At 41.3% G+C, this 17,678-nt stretch overlaps 1 protein-coding gene across 5 annotated transcripts in view; it reads right to left on the bottom strand.

The window, feature by feature from the left end:
• MYO1E (myosin IE) overlaps positions 1-17,678 on the bottom strand; it is an 80,905-nt gene that overhangs the window by 52,681 nt on the left and 10,546 nt on the right. The window contains exon 1 of one of the 5 annotated variants that reach the window (XM_015872384.1): positions 6,216-6,317. The exons of the other annotated variants lie outside the window; for them this stretch is intronic. Within the exon in view, the coding sequence (XP_015727870.1) occupies positions 6,216-6,302 (87 nt within the window). The 5' untranslated portion in view covers positions 6,303-6,317. Of the gene's footprint in view, positions 1-6,215; positions 6,318-17,678 lie in introns of those variants that run through there. 5 annotated transcript variants of the gene reach the window in all.

Below are 17,678 nucleotides of genomic sequence, written 5' to 3'. Positions count from 1 at the left end.
GAGCTGCTCTCCCACAGTGCTTACCCACTGATTTAATGTGCAACTGTCAGCAAATCCAAGTACCACAGTATCAGACAATCAAATGCAAAAGGCAGCAAAGAGGAGTAACAAAAAGGCAGCAGCCTAAATGTCCAGGAAACCAACTGCATTGAAAACACTGCCATTCATAGAATGGCAGCTACAGGGTCTGATGCAAATCTATCAACTTCAGGCCCTTCCAACTGATATTATCACCAACTAACAGTTAACTCATTCTTCTATTGCTCTGAAATACAAAAGATCTTCCCATCATAAATCAGCTGTATAAATCCATGTCATAGCAGTTGTAAAGGAACTCCTCAGGCCTCTCCAGTGCTGCACATTTCCTAGAGGTCTTGGATACATGTTTTAAAGTGACAATACCTGAAATTCAATTTTCAGAACTCGTTCAAGAAACAAATAATAGAAATGTACTTTGGATGCCTCTCCCAAAGTTCTAAGACGTGAAAGATTTTCCATTTCAAAACCAGACTTTGTCTGCTTGTAATAAGTAACTCAGGCAAAAGTGAACAAAATGTTCTTTGAGAAAATGCTATTAGGATCATTTTGAGAATCAGACAAATAATACTGTAATATATACGTGCACAGTGTGGATTTTTAAATGATGACTTCAAGTGGTACAGAAAACTGGATTTGTAGAAAACTGTACAGACTTGGTCAAAGAGTAGGTAAGAAACCAGGAGAAGCACTTAATAGGCAGGGACTGCTATTCCTCATAAATTAATCCTAAGGGCTGATATTGTTCACTTACTAATGAAGAAGCACAGGCAGTGGATGGAAAAAGGATCTGTTCATGGAATGGAAAATTCTAAGGAATGTAACACCAGGCAGGAAAAGTTTGCATGTAATCAAATTATAGTTAGCCTTGTCTTACATTCTTTAGAGGAGCTACAAGTAAACCAAGATAACTGAACAAACAGGTTTTAATAACAGTAAAGAATATGAGTGGTAATAAATTTGGAACAGTGAAAAACAGTATGAAGGTAATAAAAGCTAGAAAGAACATAAGTAGGAATGATCATAGAGCAAGGTGCGAAAGGGCCAGCCATGCTCCCTTGCAGCCCAGAAAGCCAACTGTATCCTGGGCTGCATCAAAAGAAGCGTGGACAGCAGGGTGAGGGAGGTGATCCTGCCCTGCTCTGCACTGGTATGACCTCACCTGGAGTACTGCATTCAGATGTGGAGCACAGGAGAGACATGAGCCTGTCAGACCATGGCAAGAGGAGGCCACAAAAACTATCCACGGGATGGGATACCTCTCGACCAGGCTGAGGGCTGGGGCTGTTCAGCCTGGAGAAGAAAAGGCTCCAGCGAGACCTGATAGCAGCCTTCCAGTACCTAAAGGGAGGCTATATGAAGAAGGAGACAGACTTCTTAGCTGAGTCTGCTGTGATAGGACAAGGGGAAACAGTTTCAGACTATAAGATACAAGGTTTAGATTGGATATAGGGAAGATATTTTTTTTGTTGTTAACAATAAGGCGGTGATGCACATGTCACTCAGAATACACTGTCCTTGGAGACATTCAAAGTCAGGCTGGATGGGGCTCTGAGCACCTGATGGATCAGTAGGTACCCCTGTGCATTGCAGGGGAGTTGGACGAGATGACCTCTAAGGGTCCCTTCCAACTCAAATGATTCTATCATAAATTACACCTCAGAATATGTTTTTCCTTTGAGTCTTGATGCAGCATGGATTGAATTTTTACATCCTTGCAGACCAAACTGAATCAGTAAAGTGATCTTCAAATAGAGGTTGCCCTAACATATTTATTTCATTAACCTAATGAAACATTAGCATGGAAAGGGCTGGGCTGGCACAGAGCTTGGCTGTCCATCCCTGGGCCTTGAAGCTTAATATATGTCTTTGTGTTAAAATAACAAAGACTAAGCTGATGCAAAAAAGATGAGCTCAGCAGATTACAAAAGACAATACCCTATCAGTGGCATGCAAAAAACCACAGTACCTCTTCAAGGTGAAAAGGAATGGCTGAGAGCAGGAGTGAATGCTACAACCCTGGCTGCCGGGGCTGCTATGGCCTGCACTTGGAGCAGCACACAGAGACTCAGCAGTGCCAAAAAGCTGGAATTAAAGGAGTGTATGGCACTGTTGTCAGCCATTCATTTGGATGCTGTTCGGGGCTCAAAATCTGATCTGCTTTGCTCTCTGACAAGAATACTATTTATGAGTCACAAGACAGCCCCATGTGCCAAAGGCCTACTGTTCAAGAGGCAGCTCAGAGGACTGGGAATAGCAGTGCTGCCCTGCACACCTCAGCAATTTCACCATCTTCAGCATCAAGGCTATCAAGACTCTAAAGTGCCTAGAATTAACTCCACTGTCATGCTACAAATTTCTGTTAGCACCCACTCGTTAACAGCTTAAGACAATAGCTACATGAATAGCAGGAGATAGGCACATTTCACTGGTGGGTAACAGCACCATCAACATCGAGTGGATTTCATCACTTACTGCCAAGGCAGTTCTGGAGATGTAAGAAATGAGGTGCAAACATTAACTACTTTCTACACTTCTTGTGCTACTTTTGGTATGGTACAGTTAAAACACAGTATTGTTTTGTTCAAGATGAATAATAAATATTGATGAGACATTTATTTTCAGAACTTTTGTTGCTGGCCTACACCTTATAGTGTAGGCCAATAGTAACTCGTGATTTCTCATTTTTGCCTTTATCATTGTTTATATATTTTCATGTTATCTTAAGCAACACGTATTTGATGTGGCTATAAAAAGACTCAGTCATGCTGTGTCACAACAGGGTTTTCTTTTAACTGGAGAAAAAGCAAATATTTTTGTATTTCAAGCTGTCTAAAAATAGTACATCTAAAAGCGAAGTGCTAAAAACAAGGGATCAGAAGAGACAGCCTATTCTGCCCCTGACAAAGTGCCTTATTTCCCTCGTGCTCCATCAGTGCTGTCTAAACTACAACAATTTACATATCATAGAAAATCATTCCTCAGTTCCCATAACAGAAAGAAATGCCACACTGCATTCCAGATTGCTGTTTTCAGTAGCAAACACTCACCCTCCATCACCATCCAGTAGGGACGCAGGATTTGATTGATACTTAAACCCATGAGCGATTAAGTATCAAATGATCCTAAGTGTGACCTTTTCCTTCCCTTTTCAGGTATGCACAAAATCCTTACAGTTTTAATCCTTGCAGTTTTGGAAGCATTTGTCTCCCTGCTCAGATTAGTATCATAAATACAACACATCATGCACATCATACTTCTTACCTGAATGGCAAACGCACACCTGTAAAACAACTCAAGTTATAAGAACAAGAGATGCTGACAGGGTATGCACATCATGCCCATTTTCAGGAGTTAGTAAATCAAAGACACTCTTGTAAGATAAATAACAAAAAAATCACCAACATAAAGATTACTTCTGTGTTTGACTACAGGCAACAGGCATTGCATCAGATTAGAAACAAACAAAAGTTTATTTATAAAAAGGCACATATTCTACAGAATTAAAGATATGAATGAATTTATGAGCAGATCATGGCAGCACGCCTAGGTTTTTCACACAACTTACACAGAGAGCAGGCAGCCACAAAATGAGCTGTAAAGGTATGTTTGCCTATCCCACAGCTTTTTGGGTGGCTGCAGCATAATGTCCCAAGAAATAATCTCAGGAGAATGCACTGCTGTTAACTACTTAACAGGGTTGACTTAATGTTGAACATTAACTGCTTTACCTGACTGACTGAGCAGCCTCCAGAGGTGTGCTGCATTTCACCTGTACTCCACAGCATGAGTAGCAAGATGCTGTTGGTGATGGCTGAAGAACAGGTAATTGCAAAATTCAGTCAGGTTGCATATGTACGCCATTCCAATTGTCTCACTGAGCAGCACCTACTCACACTGACTTTTCATCTCTAAATTGCACTGTATATTCTTATACTATGTAAGTTAAAAAAATGGAAGAGAGAATTACAACAAACAAGTCTTACCTTAGCTGTGCTAGCTCTTAAAAATAATGCTTCCTGACACCCCTCTCCATTAAAAACCAGTTTTAAAAGGTTTTGTGCAACTACACATCTCAAATATAGAACCACAAAAAGCTACACATTATAACCAAAATGTGCTATCACAGTTCCATCGAGTACTAAAACTCATTTCGGTACACATACAATATAAGAGTACTGAAATATAATCTCCCCCAAAATACCGCACAGCAACTGGGATCTCGGAGGCCAAAGACCACAAGTCTCTGTGCATCTGGAATGCGCCCCAGTGCCTGCTCCACCCCTTCAGGAAAAAAACCTGTTCCTTTTTTCCCTTTTCTTGTTCTTCTTAATCAACAGAAAACAATTTGCCTCTGATTAATTTACTGTGAGTCTTCCTATGTGTGTCAGGTTTACAAAAAATAAATCATTTTTATTTGAAACATGTAGTTTGAAAACTCCATCAATAGACTTAGACAAAATACCATAGACTCTCCTCTAGCATCATAGTGAAAATATTTTTCCTTGATGATCCTGAAACTAAATAAGGAACTGAAGTCAAGTGGGAGCTCACCATCTGGTTCCCAGAGAGAAGAACCTCAGAACAGCATGACTCAGAAGCTCTACACATGGACCACTGTCTTGCATATGCACCACCAGAAAGAGCATTTTGATGCTGTGGTGTGCGCTGCATACTGGTGCCAGCTGAAGTTTTGGGGGAAAGTAAAACCAGTGGCATGTTATAGAAATGCCATCACAAACACATCCTGTTCTAGCTGATGGCCCTGCTTGTTTCCCTGCCTGCTGCTTCCAGCTCCTGGAATCTCAGCCTTTAGCATCAAACCATGCTCACAGGCCACAACTCGCCCCAGTGGTGGATTCCTTTCTGCTCAGTCACAGCCCTCTTTGTACACTGTAAACAAACAGGAATTGGAAGCCATTCTTTCCCCTTCTTTCCTATTGACCCCTTTGATTCATGATAAAATCAAGGTATTTGTTTTCTCACCAGACTGATACTGCTGAGACGTTAACCTGAGCCTTTAAGGCCCAAGTCTGTCCCTTGCAGTGCCTCGGGAGGCAAATCACTTCCTGTGATAGTACAACTGATTTCTCTATGCAGCTTGTAACTCTCTAAGAATGACAATTCAAGGATGGCTGTTCACACCAGCAGACTGGCCATCGACTAAGGACTCACCGAGAAACAGCTCAGGGTGCTCCCCAGTAAGTACAGTTCTATGGCTGTGGAGCCTGCCTTTGCTAGCTCACTGTGCCTCACCCCCAACAATAAATATTGATGCGATTATTTCAACGTTTTAATTATGAGCAGGAAAATGCTATACTCTTTGGAAGAAAACACTACCAGCTTGCATTCTTAATTATACCGCTAAAACATGACTTCTCTTTGAAAAACATGTTCCAAAGCAGAGAAGTGTGACAATGAGGAAATGCCAAGCATTCATTTTTTCCAGCCTTCCCTTGCATTTACTTCAGAACTGTTAGCCATAACACCATTGCCTTGTCAGCCCTCGTGAACAATAACTTAAGCACAAAAACCTCTGTTGTTTTCTACCTTTATGCTGTCCAATATTTTACCTGTATGTGAATTTCTGAAGCTTCTTGGGCACTGAATCTGATTTTAAATCCCTTACTTTTACCACCTGAGCAATCCCACTGAAAAAAGCTCTTTAGAAGTATAGCTGCAGTACAGTGTACCAGTTCTCATCCACAAGTTACAGAATGACAGAATAAAGTAAATTAAGAAAAAAAATACTATTTTGGAAAGAAAAAAAAAAACCATCACAAATCTGTAAAGAAATTAAAGCAAGCTCAGTAAATGGATGATCTTTGTTTGGATTAGAGGTTTAGTTAAGTAAATGTTATCCTTAAGATCACAGGACAATAAGCAACTTAATTCCAACACGATGTAGTAACATTCTCCAGCAGTAATACGCAATACAGCATTTCCACAAATGAAACAACATTGACTTACATCTCAGTACATTAGTAAACCTCTACAATTCTGTTGGCTGTATTTGCCTTCATCTCATAAATTGCCTCTGAACTGCTAATAACGTAACAGGTTAGGCAGATTACGAAAGCTGGTACTGACCACATTATATTATTGCTGTTTTCAATATAGAACAGCAATCTAACTGTTTTTATGGCAACAGCTTCACTCAGGTGACTAAAAGTATTTACCAGTCCTGGAAATACTGGAAACAAGCACACAGTTGGATGCTGGTGGTACTGCAGAGGTTGAACCCTCCCACCAACATTCCATTCCATGTTGTTGCCATGTGACAGATGGCAGTCCAACAAAACAGTGCCTGACATGGAAGCATGAACAAAGCAGAGGGGTAGAATTTAATTCCTCCACATGGAAGAAATGGCTCTCATTGACATTCACTGAACACTTCTTACGGGGACCAACCAGGGGATGTGAGCACAACAAAGCGGTGTGCTTCAGTAGCGGTGACAGTGGGTCACCTCCACTGGTGCAGCTTATGTGTGGCACGCAGGGTCCCATTCAGCACTGGCAAAAAATCACAACTAGTTGGGATGACTATGTGGAAAAATACTATTTTTGTAACTGATAATTTACTCTAGCAAATAGTGTTATTGTGCTCTGTGTATCTGCTGTGGTTTCCGTGGAGATAAGTAGGAAGCATTACCTTTCAGAGCAACCTACACATGTGTGTGTGTATGTGTAAAATACATAGTCATCTGCCTGTGTTATCTCAAACTAGAAAAAAGTACGTTTCATAACAGTCACAATAAAGCAGCCGAAGTTGCAGCACAGCAAAAAACTGTGGCCAAGAATGGTTTTTGCACAACACATACCAAAAAGCATCCTTGTGCTGACACCTCAAAACTTTATTAGTGCAATGCAGCCCTAAGATGCCTAAGTAAGACATGCCAAATTAAGTCTACTGCTGATTTAGTGGTCTGTCCACAGGACTGTTCAGTGGCTCCAAAGCAGCCTATTTTGAGACAGCAGCATTGATCTGCTCGGTTGGCACAACCACAGCATGCTCTCCTGCAGACACAGCACTGCAGCTGGGGGGGACTGCCAGGTGATGTAACCACTGCTGAACTGGGATCAGAGGGTACAGAATGCATCTGCTAAAGGCCTGGATGTAGAACTTCAGCACCTACAGTTGAGTTTATCTGGGGTTCTCCCACTTAAGTAGCTGCAAAAATACCTGCTTTAACACTGGATGAAAGAGCTGCACAACTCCCTCAGGCCACATTTGACAGGAGTACTCGGCTGGGGCAGGCAGCAGGGGCCCAGGAGCAGGGGAGGTTCCCATGGTAAGAACTGCTTTCTGTATTGCTTTAATTTCACAGGGTGCTGAGTAAACACATACTAGAGGTTGTGGGACTACAGCAGCTTCCTGTTTACCCCCACGGTACTGACTCAGGACAACAGGGAAAAGGCTCAGGGAGAACATTCACTCCCCTACCAGGAGCTGACAGCAGCATGCAAGCTGCCTGTGGCTTAGCCTACAAATTCCTCTTTATTAGCTTTCCAGTTTTGCTATTCATGCAAAGAAATCAGACTTGGCTTCAAAGAGTGTGGTGGACTGTTAGATTAAATCTTTATCTTAACTATAGAAGAACACAACCTTAATTTTTATTCCAGTTTTTGCAGATACAGATGCTTCCTTTTTAAAAATATTACATAACACAAGCAAGAATTCTTTAGAGCATCCCACTTCAGGAATCAGTCACGCATCTATTTCCAAAGAATCAAATCCTACAAGTCCACATCAGTTCCCAGAAAGTTGTTTTTAATCTAAAAGCAACAGGAAGCAAAATCTTGGAAAGGCAGCAAGCATCAGACCTGACAAATGTCGCTCAGTGAGTAGCAGACTGTCTTCCCTTTCTCAGCTATACCTTCATCCCCATCCTATAGTCTACAAAGAGCCTACCTATTGCTTTGGGCCTAAGGCAGCAGGATCCTCCAGCAACAACACCAGAGCTCACAGGAACACCACCAGAAAGCACATTCTCCTGCCAGTCAGTAAGTTCCCCGCCCCAATCCACACCAAGGCCATTAGGGTCCAGTTCAAAGAACTTTACAAACCACCCTGGGTTTTTAGATACACACATAAGGACCAAACCTAAGCACTCACTCTTCTGCATGGTAAGTGGTAACAGCAGGAAAAGCCTAAACTGTTCAAGGTAGAGATACAAAAGCGGGAATTAAGAGAATGAAAATACTTAACTTGTAGCCAATCACCTGCACAAGGAAATTCATCCCTTTGTCATGGGCTGATTTAACCAACAAGGACACTATAGCAAGAGACCCCACTGAGTGTAACCTACTGATGCTCTCATATCCAGGCCATCCCACACATGCCTATTATTCATATGGAAATTACAACTTGCCATCCTGCTCAATTTCTAGCATGTTTATTCAGTCAGCTCTGTAATAAGGGCAGCTTCATTAACAGCGTGTAATATTGCTGCCTTGTAAACTAGCATGTTTTCATTTAATATCTTGACTTTATTTCACCGACTTCTATGACAGTCTTTCCTAAGTCAATGAATAAGTTTCCAAATAACACATAATGCTTAAGATTTCATCAGGCTGTATTATCTTTTTTCTGTTATATCTCATACTTTTAATTATTTACTGCAATTTTCATTAAGCTTGTATACCAGCTCCACAGACCTCTATATTTCCATAGCAGTTCATAAGGCACCAAGAAGATAAAAGCTAAAGATGGATGCATGTGATCTCTATTGGGTAAGCAGTGCAGTGCGTATTCCAGTAAAGATGATGTCCTAGGAAGATGGAAGCAGAGAAATGCACTGGGAACATGAAGCACTCATTCCACTCCAGTGGAACACTGAGGTTGTCTGTTGAATTATTAAAGGGAAATATCCAGCCCCACAGTTTACAGTACAGCTATGTGATTTGGTTATTACGTAGGCTGCAGCCATGCCTATGTTTGATCCCTAGAACTGCAGTCTTTATCAACTTTGTCTAGAAGTTCATTTAATAGGTTATGGGACAGTTCCACTGCCATTCAAAAGATGGCTTTCCACAGGGAACTGCTACTCTGCTCCTGAAGCTTATGGGTTTCTTCCTTCTTGATTATTTTGTTTTGTTTTTGTTAAGGTTAGAATGCTTCATGTAGATATTCCAATCAATTGAATGCTAAATAAGAAAACTAACAGAAAACTGGTTCAGACAGCCAGCCCTTCATAGCTATAGGCTTTTAACAGATTACTGACAACTGATTTCATTTGTAAATGAGCTTTTGTCATATGTCTGCTATAGAAAGCAGATGCTATCAGAATACATATTAGACTCAGTCTTGCAGATGCTGAGTTGGCATAGTTATGTTTTAAGCAGGGACACCAGCCAAACAAGCACTGAATGTACTCCAATTGTGTTTTAATTGACTTTTTAAAAGGCTTGTTTTACACAGCCAGTAGCTTTATCACCCAGTTTTCAGAATTAAATACCTGCTTATGGCTGTAAATCAATACTGCAAAGACCCATCCATTTCAAACTATTTCTGCTAAAGGGAAATAGCAGGAAGGTAAGTATCAGCCTTGGGGGAAAAAACAGAACTGATGCAGACAGATTCCTGGGATTTTGTTTTAAAGCGCATGTGGAGTAAAGCAGTGTGTGGTACCACATTTCTGTCCCCTTCAGTTTTGCCATATCTATGTCTGACCATGGCTTTCTATCAGAAAACCATTAATGTTTTCTTCATTGAAGACACCTCTTTAAAGCAAAGGTTTGTTCAATTTAAACACTCAGGAAAAGTGATAAGACGTAAAGCATCCAAATATTGAAACCCAGGCCAAGTGAATAACCTCAAGACTCAAGAAAAAACTCAAGACTGTATTGATGCAAATCTCTATTCAGTATTTTACATTCTACACTGTTCCCTTCTTCATCACCATCATCTGTTCCTCTATCAAGTTAGAGATTTAAGTCTCAAAAGAATTGTTTTATTGGATAATAATTTAAAAATGATTAATCAGTAGCCTGTTTATATTCTTTAATATTAAAATCTTTAGCATCTTACCCTCAGAACAGAAAGATTGCTAGCTTTCATCTTAAGCAAATGCCAAACTTCACAATGAAAACTCAGAACAAATAAAATTCAAGCCAAATCATGTTACTTTTACTGAGGTCCCCAAATCTGGGCAAAAAATTAATCAGGAAAAATTTAAGTTTTAGATACACAATGGTCTGAAGACTTCAGCTTGCTTGTATGTGACATGAAGGCACTGAGCCCCAAATCAAACCCACAGAAACTAAGCAAACAAGAAAAAAGAGTCACTGGAAGTGTGAACTAAAACTAGCTGAGTTTCACACAGTGCTCAGCAACAAAACTCCAGCTGTATATTGACTTTACATCTCAGGTTAGCGTTTCAATTAAGAAGGAGTACTCTTCCTCCTCCCTCAGGCCCCAGGCAGCCTATACAAAAAATAAAAAGGAAATTGATAACCTGAGCATTTATCTGCTTTTCGCCATCTCAATCCATTACATTCTGTTGAAGTCCTCAGAGGCAGCTTCCTCCCCCACTCCCCTCCCCATACAAAGTACGTAAGCCAAGATCTTCAGCCCTTTTAAAATAAAGTTCTGTCTCAAACTGGCAAATTGTACTGAAACAGTTTTCCTTCAAGTTTACACGTCAGGTTGCTAAATAACATTCCTCATAACCCCCTCAGAACCACAGGACATAAATGCTGCCCTTGTTCTAGCTGGGTGAGAGCAGTACAGTTAAAGTGGCAAGCTAAACAAATGGACCAAATGCCACACCAGCAGCTATAGCACCCTGCCACATACCCTTCAGCTGCACAAGTGCACCTTCATCATGTAAGTGTGACTACTTTGCCAGCAGGTATGTAGAGTTAAACCTGGTCTGATTCCTGCTAACCCCATACAGGTCTGTCGCGCTCTGACAAATCCCCCCAGTATAATACTCCTTCAACACCGGTTTCTTTCTTCACATTCCTCACACCTGGGCTTGAAACTCTGAGGCTCAAGTTGGGCCAAGAACCAGAGGAAAAAAGAATACTAAGTGATGAAGGGAGTCCCAGAAGCCATATGTAAAAGCAGCTTCCTATGAAAGAAATACTGACACACTCTCCAGACTCCCATGGTGCTGACTCTAAGGGTTCAGCACACTTTAATTAGCCTTTGGATAATACCAACCCTACTGGTCCATTTCCAGGGCTTTCACTTCAGTCACTGGAACTCATAAGGAGCTTTATTCAAATCTCTAACTCCGCTACTTACACAATTGTGCTTTGTCCCTTTTCTCCCCTATGAGTGCTACCCATTTTTGCCTCATTTGACCTTTGATTTTGTAAAGCAGCAGCCATCCACAGCACATCTGGTTCTTGAGAATGCCTCAGGTGAGCAGGCAGCTCCAACTCCTGCTTCAGCAACAGGCCAGAATGTAAACCTTCTGCTACTTCAGAAATTAAAGGTAGATGTGTGCAGCAACAGAGACATTGCAGCTGACTGCAGACCACAACCACTGCTCATTTTCTACTACTGCATATTCAGTGTTCTCCTCAGATTCCACGTTGATGTGATTAGGTAAGATTCTAAAACCATCAAGAATTTGACTTGATGCCATAAACTTTTGGAGCACTGATCTGTTGTGTTTGAAAACAAGGCACTGGTGCAGTACGTGCTCCTACATTTATAAAACCATTTCCACACAAATCTATTTTTCCCATTGGAAAAAAACAACCCACCTAGTTCAGAATTTACAGGAAAGCCCTTTCTTAGGGATCTCAAGTTGCATTTCTTCCTCTACACAATCACAGTTCCTTGCAACCACAGTCAGTCACGCTTTTCTGCTGACCAATTAGAAAAAGCCCTAACCTGCTCCTTGATGCTGTGCTAACCACCACTAGCACAGCCTGAAGAAGTTAATTACAAGTTTCCTAAAGACAGACAGACACCCCTTCAGCCTCTAAGAATAAACCGAACACAACACACCAGCACAGCTCAGTTTATAGTCAAGCTGCTTGTTCTGGGCCATAGCAGCCATACAAACCTGATAACAACAACAAAAGCCAGACTGGAAACAAGCTTTAACTGCATTGGAACATGTTTTCCATGGAATAAAGACAACGCAGAAGAGGGGATGATTTGGAGGGCACTCATTACACAGCACTGAAGTCAGGCGTGGTGCCAGCCTTTACTCAGCTAGAATGATTTTGCAGCACATTTGTTTTTAAACGTTACTGGGCAGAGGTGAATAAAGGAAGGTGGTAGATCTCTTTTGAAGCAGTTGCTCCAGGTTCTTTTCAGTACCATAAACAATGTGCAAACAAACTTCAACATGAATTATTCAACAGATGAACTACTGAAACTCATTCAAGCTTTTGAAGATGCAATTCTTCTAATTTTAAACTTAGCATTATAAAAGAACAAAGAACAGTGAAACATCCAGCTATTTGTAATAGCTTGTCAACCTGTTCTCCCACTTTTATTATTATGAAGGTTTACCCCACAGAACTGGAAGGAAAGACAACAGAGCTACCCTATCCATTTTTATAGGTAGCGCTCTCTCAGAGGAAAAAAGTAATGGAATACATAACCCAGAAGATGTAAGTTTTCTCATCCATGTCCACACAGTTCAGATTTCAGAGCACTACCTGAAAATGGAAGTTACAAATGCCATTCACTCTACTGCACTGAAGTGAAGAGTACCATCATTGCTCACAGAACTGGAGCTTCAAGTACCCTCCAAGGTAACCTTTAGCAGACACAGATCTTTTAAATTCGTACAGGTATAAAGGTAGCAACTAAAGCAAATGAACAAGTCTGAATTTTTGTTTCACTACTGCAAGAAAACAGGTCTTAGTATTTCAAGCGCATTCTATCAGTACATTCATAATTAAGGATCAGTTTTCTTAATTTAGATTTTTATTATTTTTTAGGATAAGGAACAGGCTATTGGAAAGTATTCTTCAGTAGAATATCTGGGCTTGCATCATAAATTATGTGAACTGCCTTTTCTGCAGGATGCATTGCATTTAAGTACTAGCATTAAAAACTAGTATCTAAAAACTCATGTACTGGTGATGCCTTGTCAGATTACATTTGGCAGATCAGCCCCTCACTTCACAATTCCCTATTAATTTTAAGTTTCATTCATAGCATAAAACCTCACTCTATCACTTCAGATGCCCATTGATTGGAACCTAATTAAAAGCTGCTAATTTCAACACTTATTATATTTCCTCCTGTTCTGGCAGCCCTTTGACATAGCTGTACACCAGGTGTGATGCTAGGCAAGAGTACACAGCTCTCAGCCATCCTATTATCTCCCAGAACCATTAATGCTACTGGATGCAGGAGTGGGGTTGATTCACCTGGAGCAGGCCATACACCCTGCTGAGGTCATTGAGGACAGCATGCTACCCTGCTGCAGGACTGTAAGCTTACTGCTGAGAAGGTAAAGGCACAAGTTGTAGAATACACCAACTGTCCCAGCACACAGGCTGGGATGCGATATTATACAGTTAGTCATCTGGAGACATGGGTTTGGAATTTACAAGTTCACTCAAAACTTACATCGAAGCCACCACATACTTTGGTTGTCTTTAGGTATAATAACTGAGGAATAACAATGTATTTTCTACAAGGTTCTTTTAGCACGTAGTTCTGTATCCTCTGGAGAAGCAGCAGTGGAAAAATACATTGCACATGAGGTATGTGATCTGCAACTATCATAGCCAGTGCCTTTCTGGTTCCCCAACAGTGATTGTTCACATTAAGTATGAAAAACGCCGTCATGCATCTAAACATGCCTCATCCAATTAATGAAAGCACCTCAGCATCAGTAGCTTAAACAATCAAATCATTAGATACACAGATGTGCTTCTGCGCATCCCTTTGCAATGCCCAACTGCCAGGATTTCATTACTCACAGTCCAAAAGCACAGGATGCAGCCTGCAGGTGTTGTGCTTTAGAGTTTGCTCCTGTCAAGTTACATAATGTTTAGCAAGGTTTGGCTTTCTTAGTGTTTGCAATGGAGAGCACCAGGTGAAGCCCAGGACGCTACACAGTGCGCCACCAGGAATTCAGTCATGGATGAGTCTAAAAGTGCCCACTGGTTCTTCAGAAAGGCTATCAGAAGGGGAAATATATTTTAAATAAGTTGTTAAAGAGGTTTCAGTTATTTGTAGGGATTAAAGTTGCCACAGTACATTTTGCAAGAACAGACTTATTCTGGAATCCAGTTCTGAAGTCATTGTATTGCTTTTAGGAACTGTGTTAACCACAACTTCAAAAAGATACTGTCCGCATTTTAAGTTGTACAGTAACAGTCTTGTGCTACCATTACAAGAAGACTTCCCTGTATCACCTTCTAACACACAGCTGTGGTCAGTGGTGTGCAGGCAATATCTAGTGGCACATTTTTCCATGCTATTGGAGATGTTAGCAGTGATGAACATCAATTTAGTGCAAATGCATGACAAACTGAATAGCGTATACATTTCAGTGCACTGCTTTTTCCCATTCCCACTCCAACACCCAGCAGCAGTTACTGTATGGAGTACTAAGAAAAGGAAAATGTCTTGAGCTACTGTGAAGTCACATTCCAGAATAACAGCATTTAAGTAATAACACAACATACTCATACAATCAGGTCTGTGATGCAGTTGGATATCCATTTTCTTCTCAACTCCCTCACTACAAAGCACAAAATAAAACTTGATCTGTTTCCTCATAAGCTGCCCTTCACTATGTGATACATAGAACCCAGCACCTTCCAAAATACAACAGTTTCGGTGTTTGCACCATTTAAGCACTATTGCCTGGGCAAGATTAAACACATTCAGAACTGCTAGTGGAGGTGAAACTTATCCATGAGAGTGAATAGATGTGTAAGATTTAAGAGAAATGCAAAAATCACATGAAGCTTGTAAGAAAGCGGGGCAGCCCTGCAAGAGCTGCAGTGGAGGACAGGAAGAGCTTGGCAAAGGCAGGCGGGAAGGAAAGGGTCTCCAAGGGAAAGTCCTGGACGACAATCACAAGCACCAACAGGGTGTGACCACACACTCAGACTGAGTATTTCAAGGTCATGCACTGATCAAGGAGAGGACAAGCATCAGTTTTCTACATGAGGTTAGAATCACATGTTCCATCTGTACAGCTGGGAGAACAATTAGGGTGGCCTAGAAGGTCTAGAACTTCATGTTGCAGCTGGACACAACATACCTGGATCAAGCTAGGCTCCCACCACCTCTCCAGCACAGACATGGCCATCCCGTCTTACATTCAATCCATTTTTCACCTTTCTGCTTAACAAAGATCAGGCACTCAGCCTGCTGGGGATCCGGCATACATCACATGGCAGAAGGCAACACAGCCTGTAAGAACCAGCACAGGAGTCCAGCCTCCTCACGCACCATACGCTATTCAGGCACCTAAAAGCTAGGCAACACAGAGGCTGTGGCAGCCATTAGGAAAATACCCCCAGGTATATTCACTTCTACTTCCTAATAGAAACAGCACCAGAAGAAAGCAGCATCCACAGAAAGAGTGATCACAGCTGTGGTACTCCACAATAAAGTTCTCACACACTGCCTCACTACAGACTGAAAGCCAGGAACAGAAATTAAGGAAGAAGCCCCCAAAAGGTGGCTTTTACCCAGTTTTAGATCTTGAGTATATTCCCAAGCTGTCAGCAGTACCAACAACAACCCATGACTAAGCTTCTCAGTAAGGTAACACACTATAAACATAAATGAGTTCACTTCAGTGAGGTGATTTCCAGCCCTCCGAATTTCAACTGGCATATAATAAATGCAAAACAAGCCCTAAAAGGACACATTGAGCTACTGGACTTTTTTTTTTTTTTTAAAGTCCTTCATTGTTCACAGTATCCTGTTACCAGCTCGGACGTAATTTTAGCTACTAAATTGTTGCTTTTTTGTTTTGGCAATCAGATGATATTAACTTCCCCTTTGTTTTTTCCTTTCCTGTTTGTACACCTGCAGTCCCAATGAGAGCACAGAAACAGGATTAGTACCTCCTTGCTGGCCCTGCATCCAAAAAGGGCAGAATGACAAAACACTTTCAAAGTCCTAGAGGGGAGCAAGGCAAAGAAACAGGTTTCCTTGAGTTCTAACTTGAAGATCTAATTGTAGCTCTTGTGAAATTATTTTTAAACAAAACTGGATACTCCCGTAGAAAACTGGTGACTCCAGTTGCAAAATTCAGGGCCTTGGCTCATAACCCGGTCACAGATCCTGGCTGCATTTTAGGAGCAGACCAGGAAGAAGAGCCATACGAATACTTAAATGGATTCTAGAGAAGCAGGAAGTTACCATCAGTACCTTCTACTGAACACTTTTCCACTACACTAACTTACCAGCTGTTGAACTGCTCCTGAGTATCAGGGATTCAGCACAAGCTGTAACGCTCTGGTTATGATCAGACTGCCTCGGCTCTAACAGCTCCAAGCTGAAAGCCAGCCAGAGAGAAAATTGACTTTCAGACACAGGACAAACAGCTTTTGATAGCTGCTCCGTAGGATTTGAGGAACTTCATGCTTCTTTAGGAAGCTTCACCATTTTTGCCTGTTTCCCCATGTAGGTCATCGATTAGCAACCCTCTGTGTACTCTACAGAACATTCTAGGAGAGGAAAAAGCCTGCCAAATTGCTGCCAAGGAGGAGCCTGTGCAGAGGATTAAAGAACTGAGAAATCAGTAGGCAGAGAACTCCAGCTACTGGAAGTTCAACCCTTCAAAATAGAAGGGACAAGAATTCATCACAGCTGCCAAAAATTCCAGTTGCTAACTGAGTGCCTATTAGCTACCCCAACTGCAAAGCACTTGCACATGTTTTGATGAACAGGACTAAGAGTTATAAAATCCACACAGAAAAATACCATAAGCTTCTTTCTTCAAGAAGAAATTGTTTAATCTCACTGTAAAAAAAGAATAGCATCAGCCCATGGCTGCTGTCACCTTAACCTCCCAGCACAAGGGTCACTTAACCAGGAGAAAAGAGACCGCACGCATCCTTAGCATTCCAGCTACCCAGGCTCAGTGCAAAGAAAAATCCTCCCGCATAACAGCAAAATGCACCTGCTCAATCTTCCTGTAATTTTACATATATTTTTAAACAGATTCTGGACTGAGGGCAGACCCACATACCAAAAGAGTCGAGTAACAAGCTACCTAATGACTGCATGTACAATAATGCCTCTGCCTGTACCATTAAGAAATTATCTGAATGCTGAAATTACCTGAACACCTGCTTCCAGCAGGTCAGACTAAATAGCTATTCATGGTTAATTCACTAACTGTGGTAATATGCTTTTCCATCACACTCAAACTACTACCTTCAGATTCATCAGAACATCCTTACAGTGTCTGCAGACTCCTGAGTTATCTGCCTACACACCAAGAAGTACAAGCTGTACTGTCAACAAAGCCCAAATATACTTCCTGCAGCACTTGATTTCTTTCATATAGTGAAGACTATTTTCAGGACAAACAGCACTGCAATTCCTTCCCATAAAAGAAACTTTTGGGACTGGCAAAGGGTTACAGACTTAAAACTCTAAGGCATCCTCTGTCACCAAGACTGATCTCATTTGAAAGCTTTGAATTGCCTTCTGCTTTTCTGGTTGAGTTTCAGATCCCTTGTCC

The sequence above is a fragment of the Coturnix japonica genome, chromosome 10 (assembly GCF_001577835.2).
Source record: "Coturnix japonica isolate 7356 chromosome 10, Coturnix japonica 2.1, whole genome shotgun sequence".
NCBI classification, from domain to species: domain Eukaryota; kingdom Metazoa; phylum Chordata; class Aves; order Galliformes; family Phasianidae; genus Coturnix; species Coturnix japonica.
Note: the sequence above shows the minus strand (reverse complement) of the source record. Positions and strands in the feature narration are given on the sequence as shown.